This window comes from Bubalus kerabau, unplaced genomic scaffold (assembly GCF_029407905.1).
Source record: "Bubalus kerabau isolate K-KA32 ecotype Philippines breed swamp buffalo unplaced genomic scaffold, PCC_UOA_SB_1v2 scaffold_50, whole genome shotgun sequence".
Taxonomy (NCBI): Eukaryota; Metazoa; Chordata; class Mammalia; order Artiodactyla; family Bovidae; genus Bubalus; species Bubalus kerabau.
The window spans coordinates 1,102,280-1,122,443 of record NW_026577904.1 but is presented as its reverse complement, the minus strand read 5'-3'; the positions used below and the strand labels follow the sequence as shown (position 1 = coordinate 1,122,443).

The 20,164-nt window shown below is 43.1% G+C and overlaps 1 protein-coding gene across 1 annotated transcript; it reads right to left on the bottom strand.

Moving 5' to 3' along the window:
• Positions 1 to 1,165: 1,165 nt before the first annotated feature.
• On the bottom strand, positions 1,166 to 20,097 carry LOC129640885 (translation initiation factor IF-2-like). Its single transcript, XM_055565857.1, has 2 exons — positions 18,538 to 20,097; positions 1,166 to 1,963 (listed from the first exon to the last, which is right to left on the bottom strand). Exon 1 carries the CDS (start codon positions 19,753 to 19,755, stop codon positions 19,222 to 19,224), a length of 534 nt encoding a protein of 177 aa, XP_055421832.1. The 5' UTR covers positions 19,756 to 20,097; the 3' UTR covers positions 1,166 to 1,963; positions 18,538 to 19,221.
• Between the last annotated feature and the right edge of the window lie 67 nt (positions 20,098 to 20,164).

Below are 20,164 nucleotides of genomic sequence, written 5' to 3'. Positions count from 1 at the left end.
ATGGTAATGTCATATGGTACAACATAAAGTCTGTAAATGGTTGCATTTTGAGCCCCAGCCACACTCATCTAGAGCTCGACATGGAACACCTGGTAATTCTCCAAAACACCCTTCTCGCCTTACACCACCCTAACCTGACCCTCGGTAAGATTTTGGTGTGTTGGCTATCTTCTATTTGCTTGTCCAGACCCATCCTCCACCATTCTCACCAGCACCCTGCTCTGTAGTCTTGGAAGGCTGACCTACGTGGACTGCCCTGGCCACTTGGCTTCAGGTGGGTTAGATAAGCAGAAGATCGAAGGGCATGGGACAATGAGATGAGAGTGTGTATTCACCCTCCTTCTCCTCCACTGGGTCATCTTTGGCTATCTGCATCTCTCCCTAAATGCTACCAACTTTTGTCAGATACCCTGTACAAACAGCTCCCTTGATGTCTGGTAACTTCTCCCTTTCCTTCAGTCCAGGGAAAGGTAATGGCTCTCTACTGTTACTAGCTTGGAAGTTCTATACAATCCTTATTTTTGTTTTCTTTAAACACTCCCACACTTTTACAAATAATCCTGACAAGACCTCACAGTATAACACAGTGGCAAAGAGTGCATACCCTCTAGCTGCACTGTGTGGCTTCAGTCACTAGCTCTGCCACTTACTGTGAGCCCTTTGCCCATTAATATAATCTCTGCATGCCCCAGTGTCTTCATCTGTAAAATGGCGATGATAGCAGCTCACGGCTGATAGGGTTATTAGGAGGATTGAGTGAATTATTATTTGTATATTATTCCAGAGTGCCTGGAATATAGAAAGTGTGACATAAAACTGTTAAATAAAATAACACAGTACCAGAAAATGACCAATTTCCACAGAAAGCAAAAGAATGAGTAAGACTCAATGAATCCAGAAAACCTTAAGGACAGTCTTAAACACCTAGTCTCTTCTAAAGTATTCTAAAACATTTCATTAAGGGTAACATGCTAATTACCTGATATAAGTATGTACATGTGCTGTTTTGTTAATTTGTGGCTTTCTAAAGCATAATTTTGAACCTCCTTACATAGACTGTAGCTTTCTCCTCTGCTCTTTAATAAATCTTGAGATGTGTATATATATATATCAAGTCTGGTTTATAAGCCAAGATCCTGACAAGAAACAGATAACACTCTCAAACTAGGTGATTCAGGAGAATTTAGTTAGGGGACTTTACTTTGAAAGGTGGACAAGATTTTCAAAAGCCCATAACAAAAGATAGTACAGTGCATGATGGCGGGGAGTCATTCCCTCCTGCAGGCTGTAAAGCGAGAGTGGTTCTATGGAGAGGCTGTCTTGAAGAGTCTTTGGCAGAGGGACAGAGTCTATCAGGGCTCACCCAGCTAGGAGGTTACCAGGTGTTTGGTTGTTTATTGCTGTGAAACGATAATCACATACTGTGCTCACAGTTTTGTGGGTCACTAGTTCTGGCAGGGCACAGCAGGGATGTAAGATTATTCTTGCTTCACAAAATCCTGGAGCCTCGGCTGGGGTGATTGGAGCAGCTGGAGCTGTCTGAGCCAGCACAACAGGGGTCATATATATCTGGGGCCTCAGTAAAGCCGTTGGCTGGCTCCTTTGGTTCTTCTTCACGAGATATCTGCTGGGACTGCCATGTCCTCCAAGACCTTGTCCTCACTCACATATCTGCCTCAGAGGGCTGGAACGGCTAGCGGGTGGCCAGCATCACTCTCTCCATGCTCTCTCCCTGTGGGTCCTTCCAGCAGGGAAGTCTCAGTGTAATTGACCTCTTACTTACAAGACAGCTCAGAACTCCAAGAGTGAGTTCTCCAAGAGACTGAAGCAGCGGGGTCTGTAAGTCTGCTTGTGATGATCTAGCCTCAGAAGCCTCAAAATGTCACTTCTACTGCATTCAGTTGTTCAAGCAAGTTACTTAGGCCAGTCCTGATTACAGGGGAGATAGGAATTAGACTTCACCCTTCAACAGCAAAAAGAAAAAAAAAAAAAAAAATGGCATCATGTTTAGTTTACCATAGCAGGTTTCTTAAAGATTCTGAGCTCATTTTCCTCCTGGCCTGCCATCTCTTGCTGATCCTCCCTATTAACCAAGACAACCAAAGGCCAGAGGGCAAAGGAACTTGTTATTTTTAATCCTGCTAAAATTTAATAAAATGAGAAACTTTACAAATCTATATTATTATACTTTTATAATCACATATTATATATTATATTGGTTAATATGTTTTTATATTCATATTTTTAAATTGAACAATAGTTGATTTACAATGTATTCATTTCAGGTGTACAGTAAAAAGTGATTCAGTTCATATATATACACATATATATTCTTTTTCAGATTCTTTTGCCTTATAGGTTATTACAAAATATTGAATATAGTTCCCTGTGCCATACAGTAGGACCTTGTTGGTTATTTATGCTATATACAGCAGTGTATCTGTACTAATCCCAAACTCTTAATTTATCTCTCCCTCCCCATTTCCCCTTTGGAAACTATGAATTTGTTTTCTATGTCTGTCAGTCTCTCTTTTGTAAATAAGTTCAGTTTTATCACTTTTTTAGACTCCAGATATATATGACATCATATGATATTTGTCTTTCTCTGTCTGACTGACTTCACTTAGTATGAAAATCTCTAGGTCCATCCATGTTGCTGCCAATTTCATTCTTTTTATGGCTGAGTAGTATTCCATTGTATAAGTATACCACATCTTCTTTATCCATTCCAATGTCAATGGATATTTGGGTTGCTTCCATGTATTGGCTATTGTAAGGAGTGCTGCAGTGAACATTGGAGTGTATGCATCTTTTTGAATTATAGTTTTCTCTGGATTTATGTCCAGGAGTGGAATTGCAGGATCATATGATCAGCCCTGGGATTTCTTTGGAAGGAATGATGCTCAAGCTGAAACTCCAGTACTTTGGCCACCTCGTGCAAAGAGTTGACTCATTGGAAAAGGCTCTGCTGCTGGAAGGGATTGGGGGCAGGAGGAGAAGGGGACAACAGAGGATGAGATGGCTGGATGGCATCACTGACTCAATGGTCGTGAGTCTGAGTGAACTCCGGGAGTTGGTGATGGACAGGGAGGCCTGGCGTGCTGCGATTCATGGGGTTGTGAAGAGTCGGACACGACTGAGCGACTGAACTGAACTGAATTGATGGTAACTTTATTTTTAGTTTTTTCAGGAAATTCCATACTGTCCTTCATACTGGCTGCACCAATTTACATTCCTACCAACAGTGTAGGAGGGTTCCTTTTTCTCCACACTGTCTCCAGTATTTATTATTTGTAGACTTTTTGATGACGGTCATTCTGACCAGTGTGAGGTAATATACCTCATTGTAGGTCTGATTTGCGTTTCTCTAACAATTAGCAATGTTGAGCATATTTTCATGTGCCTGTTGCCCATCTGTATGTCTTATTTGGAGAAATGTCTATATAGATCTTCTGCCCATTTTTTATTGTGTTGTCCTTTTTTTTATATATTGAGCCATTTATATATGTTTGATATTAATCCTTTATTGATTATATTGTTTGCAAATATTTTCTCCCATTCTTTAGGTTATCTTTTCATTTTGTTCATGGTTTCATTTACTGTGCAAAAGCTTTTAAGTTAAATTAGGTCCCATTTGTTTATTTTTGTTTTTATTTCCATTCCTCTAGGAGATGGTTCCAAAAAGGTATTGTTGAAATTTATGTCAGTGTCCTGCCTGAGTTTTCCGGAGTTTTATAGTATCCGGTCTTATATTTAGATCTTTGATCCACTTTGAATTTAACTTTGTACATGGTGTTAGAGAATGTTCTGATTTCGTTCTTTGACACGTAGCTGTCCAGTTTTCCCAGCATCACTTATTGAAGAGCTGTCTTTTCTCCACTGTATATATTCTTGCCTCCAAAGGAACTTGTTTATACAGTCCTTATAAGCCAGCCCTCTGGGGAACAGAAGAGCCAGAGGAACAAACAGAAGATACCCAGTGCCTCTCCTAATCTTCAAATATTTATTTTAGGACTTCCAAACACTGTGCTATGGTTATACAGGAGAACATAGGAATCACCAAGAGGAGGGAACCATATAAGCCCTTCATTACCTACATCTGTATTTCCTATTGTTGTACCTTTCATTCTTAATCTGCATTCATACCCAACAGTGTTCTTTGGTTTGGGCTAGAATTTCATCACCTACACATCCTCAATTTCTGGTAGTCTATTTCCCACCTACAGGAAAAAATAGACTTACTTCCAGTTGGAATCCCACCATTGGGATATCTTGACAGATTATCCTTACACAGGGCCACTGGCCACATGTTAGTCTGTTGTGCTTGCATACTGAAACTCGGGGTACAGCGCACTTGCACCCCCAGGAGTCCAGCAACGTCAGGCACCATGTCCTCTGCCACCATGAAGCTCTGTTTAAAAAAATGATGGAGGGTAGGGAATGGTAGAGTATCAGGTGAAGGCCCTGGAAACCATACCCTACATCCTTTTCTTTTTGGTTTGTCTCCAGAATCAAATAGTTAATACCTTTTTCAGCAAAGGCTAGTAAAGTAGCATTTTCCTTCTATACCTTCCAGAATTTTTTGCTGTCCAGTAATTTTAAAACATCTCACAGTTTCATTTTAAACTGTTTCTTCACAGTTTTCCTGATTCTCCAAATCGGAGTCTTTTTACTCTAGAATTATCCACCTAATTCTAGTGACAGGTGACATAGGCACATTCATATCTTGACAGGATGTCTGACCTTTCTTGTCCTGGGATTAGGTGATTCTGAAGAATGGGTGGTAGGGATATTCTTATAAGTCATTCCTACATCAGGGCAGCTAGCAAAAACTCAACAATAAAAAGGAAAGGACAGAAAAAGAAAAACAAACATCATATCGATTATATGTAGAATCTAGAAAGATGATACAGAAGAACTTATTCGCAAAGCAGAAATAGAGACACAGATGTAGAGAACAAATGTATGGACACCAGGCTTGGGGGGTGAGAGGGTGGGATGAGCTGGGATCACCATATCACACTACTATGTATAAAACAGATAAATAATGAATGAGGACCTACTGTATAGCACAGGGAACTCGACTCAGTACTCGGTGGTGACCTAGATGGGAAGGAAATCCCCAAAAGAGGGGATATATGTATACAAATAGCTGACTCACTCTGCCGTACAGCAGAGACTAACACAATATTGTAAAGCAGCTCTTTGTTGCTGTTGTTTAGTTGCTCAGTCATGTCCAACTCCTTGCGACCCTGCCGTGGGCTGCAGCACGCCAGACTTCCCTGTCCTTCACTATTTCCCAGAGTTGGCTCAACTAACTATACTCCAATACAAATTAATTGTTTAAAAAATGAACTGACTTTGAACCACATAAAGATATCCCCCTTAAACCAGACTAAATGTATTCCTAACTCAACTTCCTCTTAGCTGAATCCCCCAAATGCCTTTAGTCACTCCAGTGATCTTACTGAAGAGTCTGAGGAGGAAATGTTGGGTGGAAACAGTCATTCGCTCAATGTCAGCAGTTAAGTAGTTGCAACAATGTGACCACATTGCTAGGACTCTCTCAGACTCAGAAGGTGTCCTGTAAGTGAACGATGCGGTATGCTTCCGTAACTTTGAGGTGAAACCACCTCTGCCCTTTCGGCAGATGAATTTTCCTCAGGAGGAGCCCAGTGCTCTTCTCTGCCTCTGTACCTAGATCAGGGACATCCTGACTCAGCTTGCCACAGTCTCCACCAACCCCCGCCACCCCTGGCTGCCTCCCAGGGCTAAATCTCAGGTGATTCAGATATACATTTTAGTTCATCTCTTTCAGAAGTTCCAAGTTCCTTATGCAAATTAATCTAACTCCATCCTAGGAATCTTTCTTTGCTCAAGGGGTCCCAGGTTCCCCCTTTAGGGGAAACCTTCCTATACCACTTGTACATAACTACAGGCAATACTCCATGCGATTTTTAGCAGATCTGATTCAAAGAAACTGTCTGCCCTCTTTCTCACAGGTTGGAAGTGCTCACTTAATTTTTAATTTTCCCCCTCAAAGGATACCTACAGGTACTGTCTGCCTCAAGAGGCACCCTGTTATTTTTTATCATCAACTACAACAAAAAAATACATGAACATATATCTATCAATCACATACTATATGACATTTTAGGTTATGATGTGGAACATACACAATTTACTGTTCTCAAGGATCTTGTAATCTGGTATTCAATACTTTACTTAAAATTAAAGACCCAGTATGTGCCAGATAGTATTGTGGGACCTGATGACCCAGTGGTGAATGAAGCAAACTCAACCTTATGAAGCTTACAGACATCAGGAATAAAAAAAAAAAAAAAAAGTAGTAAATATAGAATATAATGTCCAGAGTAGACAAACGCCTCAAGAAAGTCACAGCTCTGTTTGGCAGCTCTGATTGTGTGTCTTATTTGCTTACTCAGAAGACCCTTCTGAGATGATCCTTTAAGAAGATCCTTAAAGATCCACATTAAGTGAGAGGTTGAGGTAGATTCAATGCAACTATTTGGATTTTTCCAAGGCAGAGAGGGCAGGTGTGAGAGCAAACATTTGAAAGTTTTTTATAAAATCTTAATAGCAATAAAAATTGTTAATGAGTCACAAGAACAGTAAATAAGACGTCAGAAACATTATTCATTCATTCGTTCATTCTATAAATGATTACTGAGCCCTATTATGTTCCCTGGAGGAGGAAATGGCAACCCACTCCAGTGTTCTTCCAGGATAATCCCATGGACAGAGGAGCCTGGCTACAGTTCATGGGGTCACAAAGAGTCAGACACAACTGAACAACTGAGCACATGATGTTCCTAGGGATACAAATATGAACACAGGGTCCTGGAGGGTGTAACTAAGATTGGTATGACTAAGACACAGTACCTGTAAATAAATTTCAAATAAAGGGTAAAAATACAGTGCAATGGCTGAGCAGGTGTTATGAGATTACTTATGAGGTATACATAAATAAACCTTGTGTGGGAAGTGGGGCCCTTAGAGGGCCTGAGAGTGTTGAGCTTCCTGGAGCACTAAATGTCTAAAATAAATCCAGAGGAAATAGTAGGAATTAGCCAGAAGCAAAAGAGAACAAATTTCAGCCTCATGCAAAATCCTAGGAACATGAGAATATGCTACATTTAAAGAAATGAGGCATTGAGTTTCTGCAGTAAACCAACTTCAGATCACAAATAGCTTTCTATGTCCTACTGAGAAGATTATCCTCTACCAGAGGATAATGGGGAGACACTGACATGTTTTAAGAGGGAAGTGACTCCATCAGGCTAACACTTCAGAAAGATCACTCTGCCTGTAGCATGGAGAAGGCATGGCTTCAAGGATTGAAGACAGGAAGTGGGTTGGAGAAAAAGATTTAAGAGTCATGATGAAAGATCAGTCTTGAGGACTCCATGACTGCTTGGAAAAAGAGAAAATTACAAATGAATTATTTACACAAAAAAGGTGACTTCAGAGAATGGATTTGGAGTCAGTTTTGAAGGATGTGCTGGATCTGAATTGATGGGTTGAGAGTTTAATAGAAAGGAGAGGTCTAGAAATCCCTTCATGGAGTTATTCTCTAGGTGAGAACTGTTTAACTGTGTGCTGGGCACTCTGACTACTATGGTGTATTTATTATATCACTTAATAGAACAAGTCTATGTGAACCATTGTTACTCTTGTTACAAATAAAGGAACTGAGGTGTTGGGCAGTCACATAGCTGACAAACAGGATAATCAGATCAGATCAGTTGCTCAGTTGTGTCCTACTCTTTGCGACCCCATGAATTGCAGCACGCCAGACCTCCCTGTCTGTCCATCACCAACTCCCGGAGTTCACGGAGACTCACATCCATTGAGTCAGTGATGCCATCCAGCCATCTCATCCTCTGTCGTCCCCTTCTCCTCTTGCCCCCAATCCCTCCCAGCATCAGAGTCTTTTCCAATGAGTCAACTCTTTGCATGAGGTGGCCAAAGTACTGGAGTTTCAGCTTGAGCATCATTCCTTCCAAAGAAATCCCAGGGCTGATCTCCTTCAGATGGCCTGGATGGATCTCCTTGCAGTCCAAGGGACTCTCAAGAGTCTTCTCCAACACTTCTAATCTAGACTATAAAAATCAGTCTCATAACCTTGTAACCATTTTACAAAAAAAAAACAAAAAACCCTCATATTTCCCAACGGACCATAGGTGAAGTAACTTTGGGCTCTTTAAAATATACCCAAAAAAATAAAAAAATCACTCTCAGCATGAAATCTACAAACCAAAATATTGTCACTACTGAAGAGATGCAAAAAGTCAAATGCAGACTCTGAAAGCAATTCAAAGAGAAATTTCCCAAAATGTTTCAAGCAATGGCAACACAGTTTATAAAAACATAAGGCTTTCCAAGGTAACTATGGCAAAGAGACAATAACTTACATTGATCAATTCTAGAGTTTTAAGACATTATAGAAATGTTTTTTCACGTTCTCAGACTAGTATTGCACAATACTTCCAATATATGCACCACCTCAGTGATTCCACTGACGGAGAAGAATGAAAACAAATGAACTGAAGGAATCAGGCAGGGCCTGTTCCATAGAGCAGTTCCTTCTTTCAACTGATTTATTGATTACTGTTCTTGGAAGTGCCATTATTTAAAGACAACGTTTTATGTAAGCATAGCTGGAATTTTATCCTGGAACTTCCAGACTAGAATGTTGTACATTACCTACTTTCAACATATTGTTCATTTCCCTATAAGAAGTGAATGGGAAAATTGAGTCACTGTGAAAAGAATGAACTTCTGGCTTCATCTCCATACAGCCTTTGTTTATTTAAAACATGTATTATTTTCAAGGCATGTAGCAAAATTGAATGAAGAATTTTGCATAAGTGTCCCTAATACTTTGGGTCTTTTTTGAGTTTTAGTTGATTTTATTAAATTATAAAATGTTGACTTTTGTTTTCAGAGTTGAGTCAAACAAGTTATCCAAAAGCTACTCTTAAGAGATGAAAATTATCTCTGGTCATGAGGTTCTTTTTTTTTTTTTTTTTTTCTGTGGCATTATAATTATATCACACTTTCCTTACGTATTTGGAAAAAGGCAGGCTTCAAAATTGGAGAAGGAAATGGCAACCCACTCCAGTGTTCTTGCCTGGAGAATGCCAGGGACGGGGGAGCCTGGTGGGCTGCCGTCTATGGGGTCGCACAGAGTCGGACACGACCGAAGTGACTTAGCAGCAGCAGCAGCAGGTTTCATAATGATGTCTATGCAGTCATCTGAGATGTTTTAAATGAGACTGAGCATCACCTAAAAAAAATTTTAGTCTGTAACTTACAAAGAAAAGACAAATGATTCTCTAGGCTGGAATCAAGATCAACAAAACTATATCTCTTGATTTACATTTAAACATACACATTTTTGTTCCTTTAACCTTTAAAGAGTCTATTTTTAAATGACCTACTTTTAAACTGGTTTTTAGTTAAGTGTGTCACACCCAGATGCAGTTGACTTTTAAAAGTGTTTCACTCCTTGCTATTTCTTTCTAAACTAATTATTTTATTTTTAGCCATTCTGACTAGCACAAGATATTTTCTCTAGAGAATGAAATCTTTTCTTTAACAGGAAAGTGGATGAAAGGAGCATAGGTTTGTTCTGGGTATAGGTGTTTTAGGTTATTTCATGTTTCTGTGAATGGTGCCTATTATACTGATCAATTAAAACACCACCATTCTTCTGTTTAATATCTTCTGCAGATGCAGGTGAAAGGGTAGTGAGAAGCCTCAGGAGTTCCTGAGGTTGATCTGCCCTGAGACAGGACTTCAAAGCGTTACCAACAGATGGTTGTCCACCTCATTTGTAAAAGTTGCTAGGGGGAAATTCCACAGTTGTTTTTCATCCTGAATCCATCTGTGCTGCATCCCTTTGTCAGGAACGTGTGTCTAGTATCTGTCCAGAATCTCTCCTGTTTGAATGTAAGTCCATTTCCTTTCATTGTGACCTTCCTTGATGGGAAGAACAGCTGCTCGCCATGCACTGTGTAATGTCTCTTCACACAGATCAGCCTTTATATATCAAATAGAATTCTTGGCTGCTTCAAGAGACTTAGGTAAAAAACCCTATGTTTGATTTGGAGGGAAAATGCTGTGTACTGATTGAAATCATTGCACTGCACCATAACACGGTCTTATTATTCATAGGTTGGTTCTGTCTTTGAAATTCATAATTATGGTTTGATTTAAATTTATGCAGTTAAAATATTAAGCTGATCCCTACCATGTGACACCTTGAAATATGTACTCCAATGCTCTCTGTAGAGAACTGCTAGATCACATGAGCCTAGTGCTGCTAAAAATAAAGGATGATCTTGTGACGAGTGATAAGACTTCCACAGACCACTAAAAGAAATAAACCTTTCCCAAAGATCAGTTGCTGACATATTTACATATATCCAATAAGCAAAAGTACTGCCATAGGCAGTATCAAAGTTGAGTGAAAATTTAAAGCTATTTAAAATTTTAAATCTTCCCAATTCTGGGTTGGGAAGATCCTCTGGAGAAGGAAATGGCAACACACTCCAGTAGTCTTGCCTGGAAACTCCCAAGGACGGAGGAGCATGGTAGGCTACGGTCCATGGGGTCGCCAAGTGTCGGACATGACTGAGAGACTTCACTTCACTTCAAAATTCTAAAAGATGATGCTGTTAAGTGTGGCATTCAATATCTCAACACATTTGAAGACTCAGCAGTGGCCACAGGACTGGAAAAAATAAGTTTTCATTCCAATCCCAATGGAACGCCTCTCCATTCCAAAAGAAGGGCAATGCCAAAGAATGTTCAAACTACCATATAATTACACTCATCTCACATGCTAGCAAGCTTATACTCAAAATCCTTCAAGCTAGGCTTCAGCAGTACATGAATCGAGAATCTCAAAATGTACAAGATGGATTTAGAAAAGGCCGAGGAACCAGAGATAAAATTCTCAACATTCATTGCATCATGGAGAAACCAAGGGAATTCCAGGAAAAACATGTATTTCTGCTTCAATGACTACACCAAAGCCTTTGACTGTGTGGATCACAGAAAACTGTGGAAAATTCCTAAAGAGATGGGAATACCAGACCACCTTACCTGCCTCCTGAGAAACTTGTATGCAGGTGAAGAAGCAACAGTTGGAACCAGACATGGACTGGTTCAAAATTAGGAAACGAGTATGACAAGACTGTATATTGTCACCCTGCTTATTTAACTTATATGCAGTTAAATAAGCATCATCCAACTGCCAGGCTTGATGAATCACAAGCTGGAATCAAGATGGCTGGGAGAAGTATCAACAGCTTCAGATATGCAGATGATACCACCCTTATGACAGAAAGTGAAGAGGAACTAAAGAGCCTCTTGACAATGGTGAAAGAGGAGAGTGAAAAAGCTGCCTTAAAACTCAACATTCAAAAAACTAAGACCATGGAATCCAGTTCCATCACTTCATAAAAGGGGGAAACAAAAGGGGAAAAGTGGAAGCAATGACAGATTTTATTTTATTGGGCTCCAAAATCAATGTGGATAGTGACTGCAGCCGTGAAATTAAAAGACACTTGCTCCTTGGAAGGAAAGCTATGACAAACCTAGACAACATTTTACAAAGCAGAGACATCACTTTGCTGACAAAGGTCCGTATAGTCAAAACTGTTTTTTCCAGTAGTCATGCACAGATGTGAGAGTTGGACCATAAAGAAGGCTGAGTGCCAAAGAATTGATGCATTGGAATTGTGGTGCTGGAGAAGACTCTTGAGAGTCCTATGGACTGCAAGGAAATCAAACCAATCAAACCAAGGAAATCAATCCTAAAGGAAATCAGTCCTGAATCTTCAATGGAAGTACTGACGCTGAAGCTGAAGCTCCAATACTTTGGCAACCTGATGCAAAAAGCTGACTCCTTGGAAAAGACCCTGATGCTGGGAAAGACTGAAGGCAAAAGGAGAAGGGGGCAGCAGAGGATGAGATGATTAGATAGCATCACTGACGCAATGGACAGGAATTTGAACAAAGTCTGGGAGAGAGTGGAGGACAGAAGAGCCTGGTGTGCTGCAGTCCACAGTCACAAAGACTTAATGACTGAACAAAAACAACTGCCAAATACTCTTTAAAAAGCCCACATTTCTGTTTAAATTGACCCAACAAATAGCTACTGAACACATGTTATGTCCCAATCACTATACCTTATTCTACAATATTATTCTAGGTGGATTCTTGAGGTAGCCTCCATGATCCCTTCATCCTCTATTTACACCCTGGTATGGTCAAGGGCAAAACCTTAATTTGTTTCTTTCTACTAAAAAAAAAAAAGTACAACCTAAAAGTTGAGAATTATATTTTATTCATTGGCCTTACTAAGGACTATAGCTAGGATGAAAAGTGAAAATGTTAGTCACTCAGTTGTCCCCAACTCTTTATGACCCCATGGACTGTAGTCCACCAGGCTCCTCTGTTCCTGGAATTCTCCAGGCAAGAATGCTGGAGTGGGTTGTCATTCCCTTCTCCAAGGGATCTTCCTGACCCAAGGATCGAACCTGTCTTCTGCTTTGCAGGCAGATTCTTTACCATCAGAGCCACTACAGAAGCCCGTAGCCTAGGACGCATCCTCTCAAATAGCTCTGAGGGACTATTCCAAGGAGATAAGGGAGGAGCCAGAGCATGAAAGAGTCTTTGCTGAAAAACAAAACAAAAACCATGTTGTCAAACATCAAAATATTACTGCTAATCATACACACACACAGCCATCTGAAATGAATGATTTTAGTGCTTTTCTGTGTATGGGAAGATGCTAGAGTCTGGGGTCATAGAAATTAGTCCTTTTAGATATGCATCTTAACTATCTAGACTAGTATCCTGTGTGTCTCCGTCCTATATTCCCCTCTGGGCACACGGTTGGGACAGCTGCAGTGGCTGAAGGCTTGATGGCAGGCAACATTCGCTGTTTACTGAAACGGCAGGCAACGTGTTCTTTTGCCCACACTTCCAACAAACAATATGGCAAAGGTATGCATGTGATGATGCGTCTGTGACAGTTTGGATGACATTATTAAAAAACTGCCCTTCTTGTTGGAGGCTGTCTCCCTTGCTGGTTCTGAGGAAACAAGTGGCCACGTTGGAAAGCTCCACGTGGCAAGGCACTGAAAGTGGCTTTGAGAACCAGAGAGGGGCCTTCAGCCAGTGACCTGTAAAAGTTTCAGCCAGCATCCAGCAAGAGAAAGAATTTCTCAGTTCTGTAATCCCAAGAAAGTTAATTCTGCCAACAGTCTGAGTAATCGTAGAAGAGGATCCTTCTCCAGTTGAGCCTCAGATGAGACTGTAGATCTGGCCAGCACCTTGATTCCCTTGTGAGACACCCCTGAGCAGAGTGCCCAGCTCAACCAACCTAGACTCCTAATTCACAGAAACAGAGATAATGAATGTGTGTTGCTTTAAGCCACTAATATTGTGGTAATATCATTCCATAGCAATGGATAACTACAGCTCAGTCTTTACCTTTCTTGACCTTAAAATCTTTGAAGCATGCAGGCGAGTTATTTTGCAGAATGTCCCTCAATCTAGGTATGTTTGTATGGAAATCAATCAATCTCATCCTCATGATTAGATTCACAATTTTGACAGTAATGACATAAATATAATGTTGTATCCTCCTCAGTATGTTCTATTAAATGTGTATACTATTGGTTTGTCCCAATAAAAGCAGAGACATTACTTTGCCAACAAAGGTCCGTCTAGTCAAGGCTATGGTTTTTCCTGTGGTCATGTACGGATGTGAGAGTTGGACTATGAAGAAGGCTGAGTGCCGAAGAATTGATGCTTTTGAACTGTGGTGTTGGAGAAGACTCTTGAGAGTCCCTTGGACTGCAAGGAGACCCAACCAAGCCATTCTGAAGGAGATCAGCCCTGGGATTTCTTTGGAAGGAATGATGCTCAAGCTGAAACTCCAGTACTTTGGCCACCTCATGCAAAGAGTTGACTCATTGGAAAAGACTCTGATGCTGGGAGGGATTGGGGACAGGAGGAGAAGGGGACGACAGAGGATGAGATGGCTGGATGGCATCACTGACTCGATGGACGTGAGTCTGGGTGAACTCCAGGAGTTGGTGAGGGACAGGGAGGCCTGGCGTGATGCGATTCATGGGGTCGCAAAGAGTCGGACACGACTGAGCGACTGATCTGATCTGATCTGAAGTGATAATGAATCACTTGGTTAGAGTCTCTTTGTTGTAAAGATACTATTTGCCCATGGTAACTAATAAGAAACCTGCCAGGTGATACTTCAAGCTATGTAAATATCCCACCCATCATCACACTCTCATCAGTTAATTCTAATGACCATTAGTGATTTTTCTGGGCTTCCCTAGTGGCTCAGACAGTAAAAGAATCCGTCTGCTATACAGAAAACCCAGGTTCAACGCCTAGGTCAAGAAGATCGCCTGGAGAAGGGAATGGCTACCCACTCCAGTATTCTTGCCTGGAGAATTCTATGGACAGAGGAGCCTGGTGGGCTCTAGTCCATGGGGTCGCAAAGAGTCGGAGGTGGCTGAGTGACTAACAACTTATTTTCAATGATTTTGTAATTACATGATTCCTTTTATATTCATTTTGTTGACATTCTAGTGTAAGGAACATTCCTTTCTCTTCTGTTTATTTGCTTATCTAGTTATTTATTTATATCAGTATGGAATCACAGTTTCTTATTTTAGTCAATGGTTTAAAATTTGTTACTATCAGTATATGTCAATATATATCAATACGTATTTTGATATTCTAATTGTTTCAGACTTGTATTAGACTTTGGAAGTCCTCTGTTCTGATATGCTGGCATTATGTTTAAGTCTTTCTTACATTCTGTCAAAACAATATTTTCCAGGTATATTTTGCGCTTTCCCTGTCACAGACCTGGAATCTTCTACAGAGACTCTTGGTTTCTTTTAAAGTGAAGAAACATATTTTTAAGCCAAAATCTAGGACTAAGTGTACTCTGACACATGAATATCATTGCTTCTAGTATTTCTCAGTGACAGTGGGATATATATTGAAATAAGTTTAACAAAATACATGTAAGACATGTACACTAAAAACTTCAAGACACTGCTGGGAGAAATTTTAAAAGATTGAAGTAAATGGATAAATACATACATTAATAGATATAGGACTCAGTGTTATTAAGATGTTGGTTATGAAGATGTCTACTGCTTAGCATCTCATAAGGGTGCAATCAGTTTATTGGCTGGAATTGTGGTTGTGGTCTCATTTGAGGCGTGACTGGGGAAATATCTGCTTTTGAGCTCACTTTAGTTCTTAATCTTACAGTTATAATACCAAAAAATTAATTTTCTTGGTGGCTGGAGCTCCTTGTAGGCTATCAGCTGCAGGCTGCCCACAGCTCTTAAAAGCTGCCTGCATTTCCTTGTCATGTGGGATTTCCCCACATCATGCACACACACACACACACACACACACACATTTAATTTTTAACCTCCAATTCCATTTCAACATCACAATGTACCTTCTAGGCTTCCCCTTCAACAATGAGGGACCTAGATCCTATTATATGTGCTAATATATTGACTCAATTTTCTCAAGCTTAGAATATATGTTTGCTGTAAGAAAAAAGAAGATACTATGTAGTATTTGAAAAAAAAAAAAAAACAAGGCAGGAAAGATGTCATGACTTTCATAATCTGTGTTCTCTTTTGGAAAAGGAATTTGATCATCCATGGTTTTATTTGTTTTTTCTAGTTGTATGAACAAAACCTTTAGCAACAGAAATGAGTAAAAGTCATACAGAACCTTGTAAGCCATGTTAGAGATTTGAGTTTTTTCCTAGTACAATGAGAATATAACAGGTTGGAGGGCTTGTCTGTTAGGTCATTGCATTTTTTGTTGTTGTTGTTTTAAGTAGCATTTACCTCACCTTCCAAGTTATTTCCTCGTAATGTTTATTATTTACTCATCCTTCAACTTATTCTAAAACAAGATTTGATATGCTTAGAGCAATCCATATCAATAAGTTAGAAAGAATGTATGTTAAAAAAAAAAAAATGGAGGAAACTGGGATAAAGAATAAAAGAAGCCAGAGAACAAGATGCCAGGGTGAGGCCAATTCAAAATATTCTTAACTTTAAGTACTTTAAAGTTACAAGAGGTACTGTTCTGAGTTTTCTCGAGACTAGAACAGTTTGAAATGCCTCATCCCATCCCTTCACAGTAACCCCCACCCAACATCTATACCACACAGAATTGAGACTCACTGATGGGAGAGTCCAGGGATTGTTTTTCTTGCACAATTTTTTTTAGACGCCTTCCTGGTTTCTGATAATTTAACCCTTTCAGGTTGGGAGAGAAAAGGGACATTTGGATAATGCCTGTTTATTTAATCATGGTAGCCAACCAAAGCAAGCATTTTAAGCCAAAAATTCACTCCATCCTTAGTTGGAAGTAGAATTTTAAAATATAATTGACCTCCTGAGAGGAGAAATGCATGACCTTCCACAGAGAAAAATTGAGCACTGAGGAGATGGTCTTTAGGTCATGAGCGCTATAATCACTATCATAGTAAGAAATTAGAAGATCATCCTCATTTTAAAATCTGATATAACTTATCATGTATTAGTTCATACTCCTTTGCTTGCTTTTTACTGGTTTGTGGCTACTGGCATACAGCAGTGAAGTTTCAAAGAAACGGAAATGACAAAAGGACAATCATTTAATGAAGGAAGTATAAACCATTGCACTGGGGGACTGGAAGACATTTCTTAAAGTTCTCATATTATCTGTTTAATTACGTGTTTCTATGTAGTGAGTAATGTCTTACATTCTTGCCAAGAATATTTGGAAAGGAGTTTGTTAAAAGTATGTCAGCTAAATCACTTTTGGTATATCACTGCTAATGGTGTCGTTCACACGTTGTGAAACACACAGCTCCAGTTTAATTCTGCCAAAAAAATTAGGTCATTGCAAAATACCATATTAAAACCGCAGGGAGATGGGGATGAGAATAAAGCAAGGGAAGACTCCCAATTCTTTTTTGTGAAGCATGATAGAAGTGAAGTGAAAGTCGCTCAGTCCTGTCTGACTCTTTGCAGCCCCGTAGACTATACAGCGGAGAAGGCAAAGGCAACCCGCTCCAGTACTCTTGCCTGGAAAAATCCCATGGGCGGAGGAGCCTGGTAGACTGCAGTCCATGGGGTCGCGAAGAGTGGGACACGACTGAGCGACTTCACGTTCACTTTTCACTTGCATGCATTGGAGAAGGAAATGGCGACCCACTCCAGCGTTCTTGCCTAGAGAATCCCAGGAACGGCGGAGCCGTCTCTGGGGTCGCACAGAGTCGGACACGACTGAAGCGACTTAGCAGCAGCAGCAGACTATACAGTCCAGGGAATTCTCCAGGCCAGAACACTGGAGTGGGTAGCCTCTCCCTTCTCCGGGGGAACACCCCAACCCAGGGATCGAACCCAGCCGCAGTTACAGGCAGTTTTTTTTTTTGTTTTTTTTGTTTTTTGTTTTTTGTTTTTTTTTTTTTTTTTTACCAGCTGAGCCACAAGGGAAGCCCTATCAAAGCATGATGAGGATAACGACAAAACAGGGTAGGAATGCTGAGTCCTTTTAAACGGATACATTTTTCGTGGTATGTGTACTTTAACTCCAGTTCAATATAAATGAAGAATTAAAAACTGGGCTAACTGGCTGCTCTGCACGGTACCTGGGGACTGCCCCGTAGATCAAGTTAACCTACTTGTATGGAGATTTGTGATTTCATACACAAACCATGGTGATTATTGTATCTCAATTTACCTTTATCTTTTTCCAGTTAGGAAAGGGGGCTTAATGCAAATTAAGCCTTTCTTGTGAAGGCAGTTAATTTATACTTACTATGGTTATTAACGTTAATCACAGGAATGGCTCTGTTAGAAGTTACCCACCAGGACTGTTAAATCTATTTTGGTGACTCACGTCCCAGATCTCGTCACCCCAGATGTGGTCCCTTGGCTGGGGCGCCCTGAGCCGTTGCGCCGTCAGGGCTTCGTGGGAGGTGGGTCCCAGCTCCTCCCAGACCCACGCGCTGATCTGGCGGAAAGTGAGGCAGGACAGTCATTGTTCTCCCAGGCCCGGGGAAAAGAGCGCGGGCTACCAGCACCTCTCATTTTCGGGCGAAAATTTCCCCAGCTACAGCTCTCTGGGTTTGGGCTGGGTCTCCACAGCGTGACCTTTCCTTGCCTAGAGAGGGACGCTCAGCGAACACATCCACCGTCACCTTTGCGCGCTCCTCCGGAGCCGGCTTGGCATGCAGCGCACCCCAGCGGCCGCACGGCCTCCTTTCTAGTCCTGGCCACTAGGCTTCCGGAGAGCTCGCCAGTCGCCGCCCTGGCCGCCCCGGAATCTAGAGACTAGAGAGACTTCCAGAGCCAGTCTCAGACACACCCCGGGGAAGGCGCGGGGCTGCGGCACCCCCACCCCACCCCCACCCCCACCCCCCCCCCCCGCCCTCCGCACCTGGAAACGGTGAGGACCTGGAGAGGCGGGGCGCGGCAGGAGGCTGGCCCGGCGACTGAGCAGCTCCGCCGAAAGCCTGCCCGACTGAAGCAGGGCGAAGGGGGGAGGGTCTCGAGGCGAGTTCTGCTCCTCCGAGGGAGGGACCCCAGCTGGAGTGGAAAACCAGCACCAACTGACCACAGAGACACGCCGCGCTGATCATGGAGAGGGCCGGCCCCGGCTCCGCGCGGCCGCAACGGCAATGGGACCAGGACTCGGTCGAAGCGTGGCTGGACGATCACTGGGACTTTACCTTCTCTTACTTTGTTAGGAAAGGCACCAGGTAAGAAGAGGAGCCGCGGAAGCCCCGGCGGGGGCATGGAGCGTGACCTGGGGTTTCTCTCTCTCCTCTATTGAATGCTCCCCTTCTTTAAGCATTAAGCAGTCTCCACTCTCAGGCCCTTTGCTTTTGAAGTTGGGCCATGATCTTACGGTGTAGAGACCTCGACTTTTAAGGCGAGTGCAGTCGAAAAACCCAAGCGTCGGATCCGATCCAACTTGCTCACAAAAGTTCAAATACAAAAATGTATGTGCCGAACCCCCACCCCCACCCCCTCCACACGCCGGCAGCCCTGGTAGTCCCTGGGAGCAAGATTATTTCCATATATTTGTTCTCACGGGCCTTTCTCTAGCCTCCTGGTTCCCCTAACTCTCCTTAGCGAAACCAAAACAGTGCTTGACCCCCTTCCCTGCAGCTCCGGAAGCACCATTTCCAACGCGGTCCCCGTGGCTCCGCTCCTCCCCCGTCCCCCTTTGCCCCGGCCCTGGCGGGGCGGAGAAGCCGGGGTAGGGGCGAGACCGAGAAGCACCCAAAGGCAGCACCATGCCGGAACCTTCCCAGAGTGAGTGCTGTCGTCTTTTGCCCCCCCTCCCAGTCCCCTGGTTGTCCCGCGCTCTTCCTTTCCTTCGCGTTTGTGCGCAAGGCGGCGGCGTGGAAGGCGCTCCGTGGAGGGGCTGGCGGCGCGCACACAAAGGACGGCGGAGAGCTGACCCGGGGGGGGTGGCAGGTCCCGCGCGGCCCGAGGCGACCCCGGAGGCCAGTCTTCCTGGTCCGGAGCCAAGCGCCGGGGCGGCTGCTGCGGAGGGTGGGGAGAAGGGAGCCTGTGCTTGGGGAGGAGGCTGCGCAGCGGACAGTCGAGGCGCGCGTGGGAAGCGCCCGCGGGAGAATTGGAGAGGCATCCAGGCTGAAGCCGAGGGGCTAGGAGGGTGGAACGAAGAGTGGGAGGCGGGAGGGTGCCCGGAAGCCGGAGAGTTGATGCGAAGCCGCAGCGAGGGCGAGGCTGCTGCGCGCGGACGGGTGCTGACTCCCAGGCGCACTCCTTTGGAGAAGGGGCCCGGACTTCGCCGTCGCCGGCTCGGGGCAGCGGCCTTCGGGCAGCCGGCGCTGGCCGCCTCGGGCGGGAGGGAGGCACGCTCGGGGCGGTGATGGTGGAGGAGCCGGCCGGGGCTGGCCGCCGGACTCCCACCCTCCGGCGCACCGCCGCGGTCCGGCCTGGCGCTCCCCGCCAGGGGGCGGCGCGGCGCGGGGCGAGCGGGCGGCGGCGCGACGGCGGCGGCGCGACGGCGGCGGCGCGACGGCGGCGGCGCG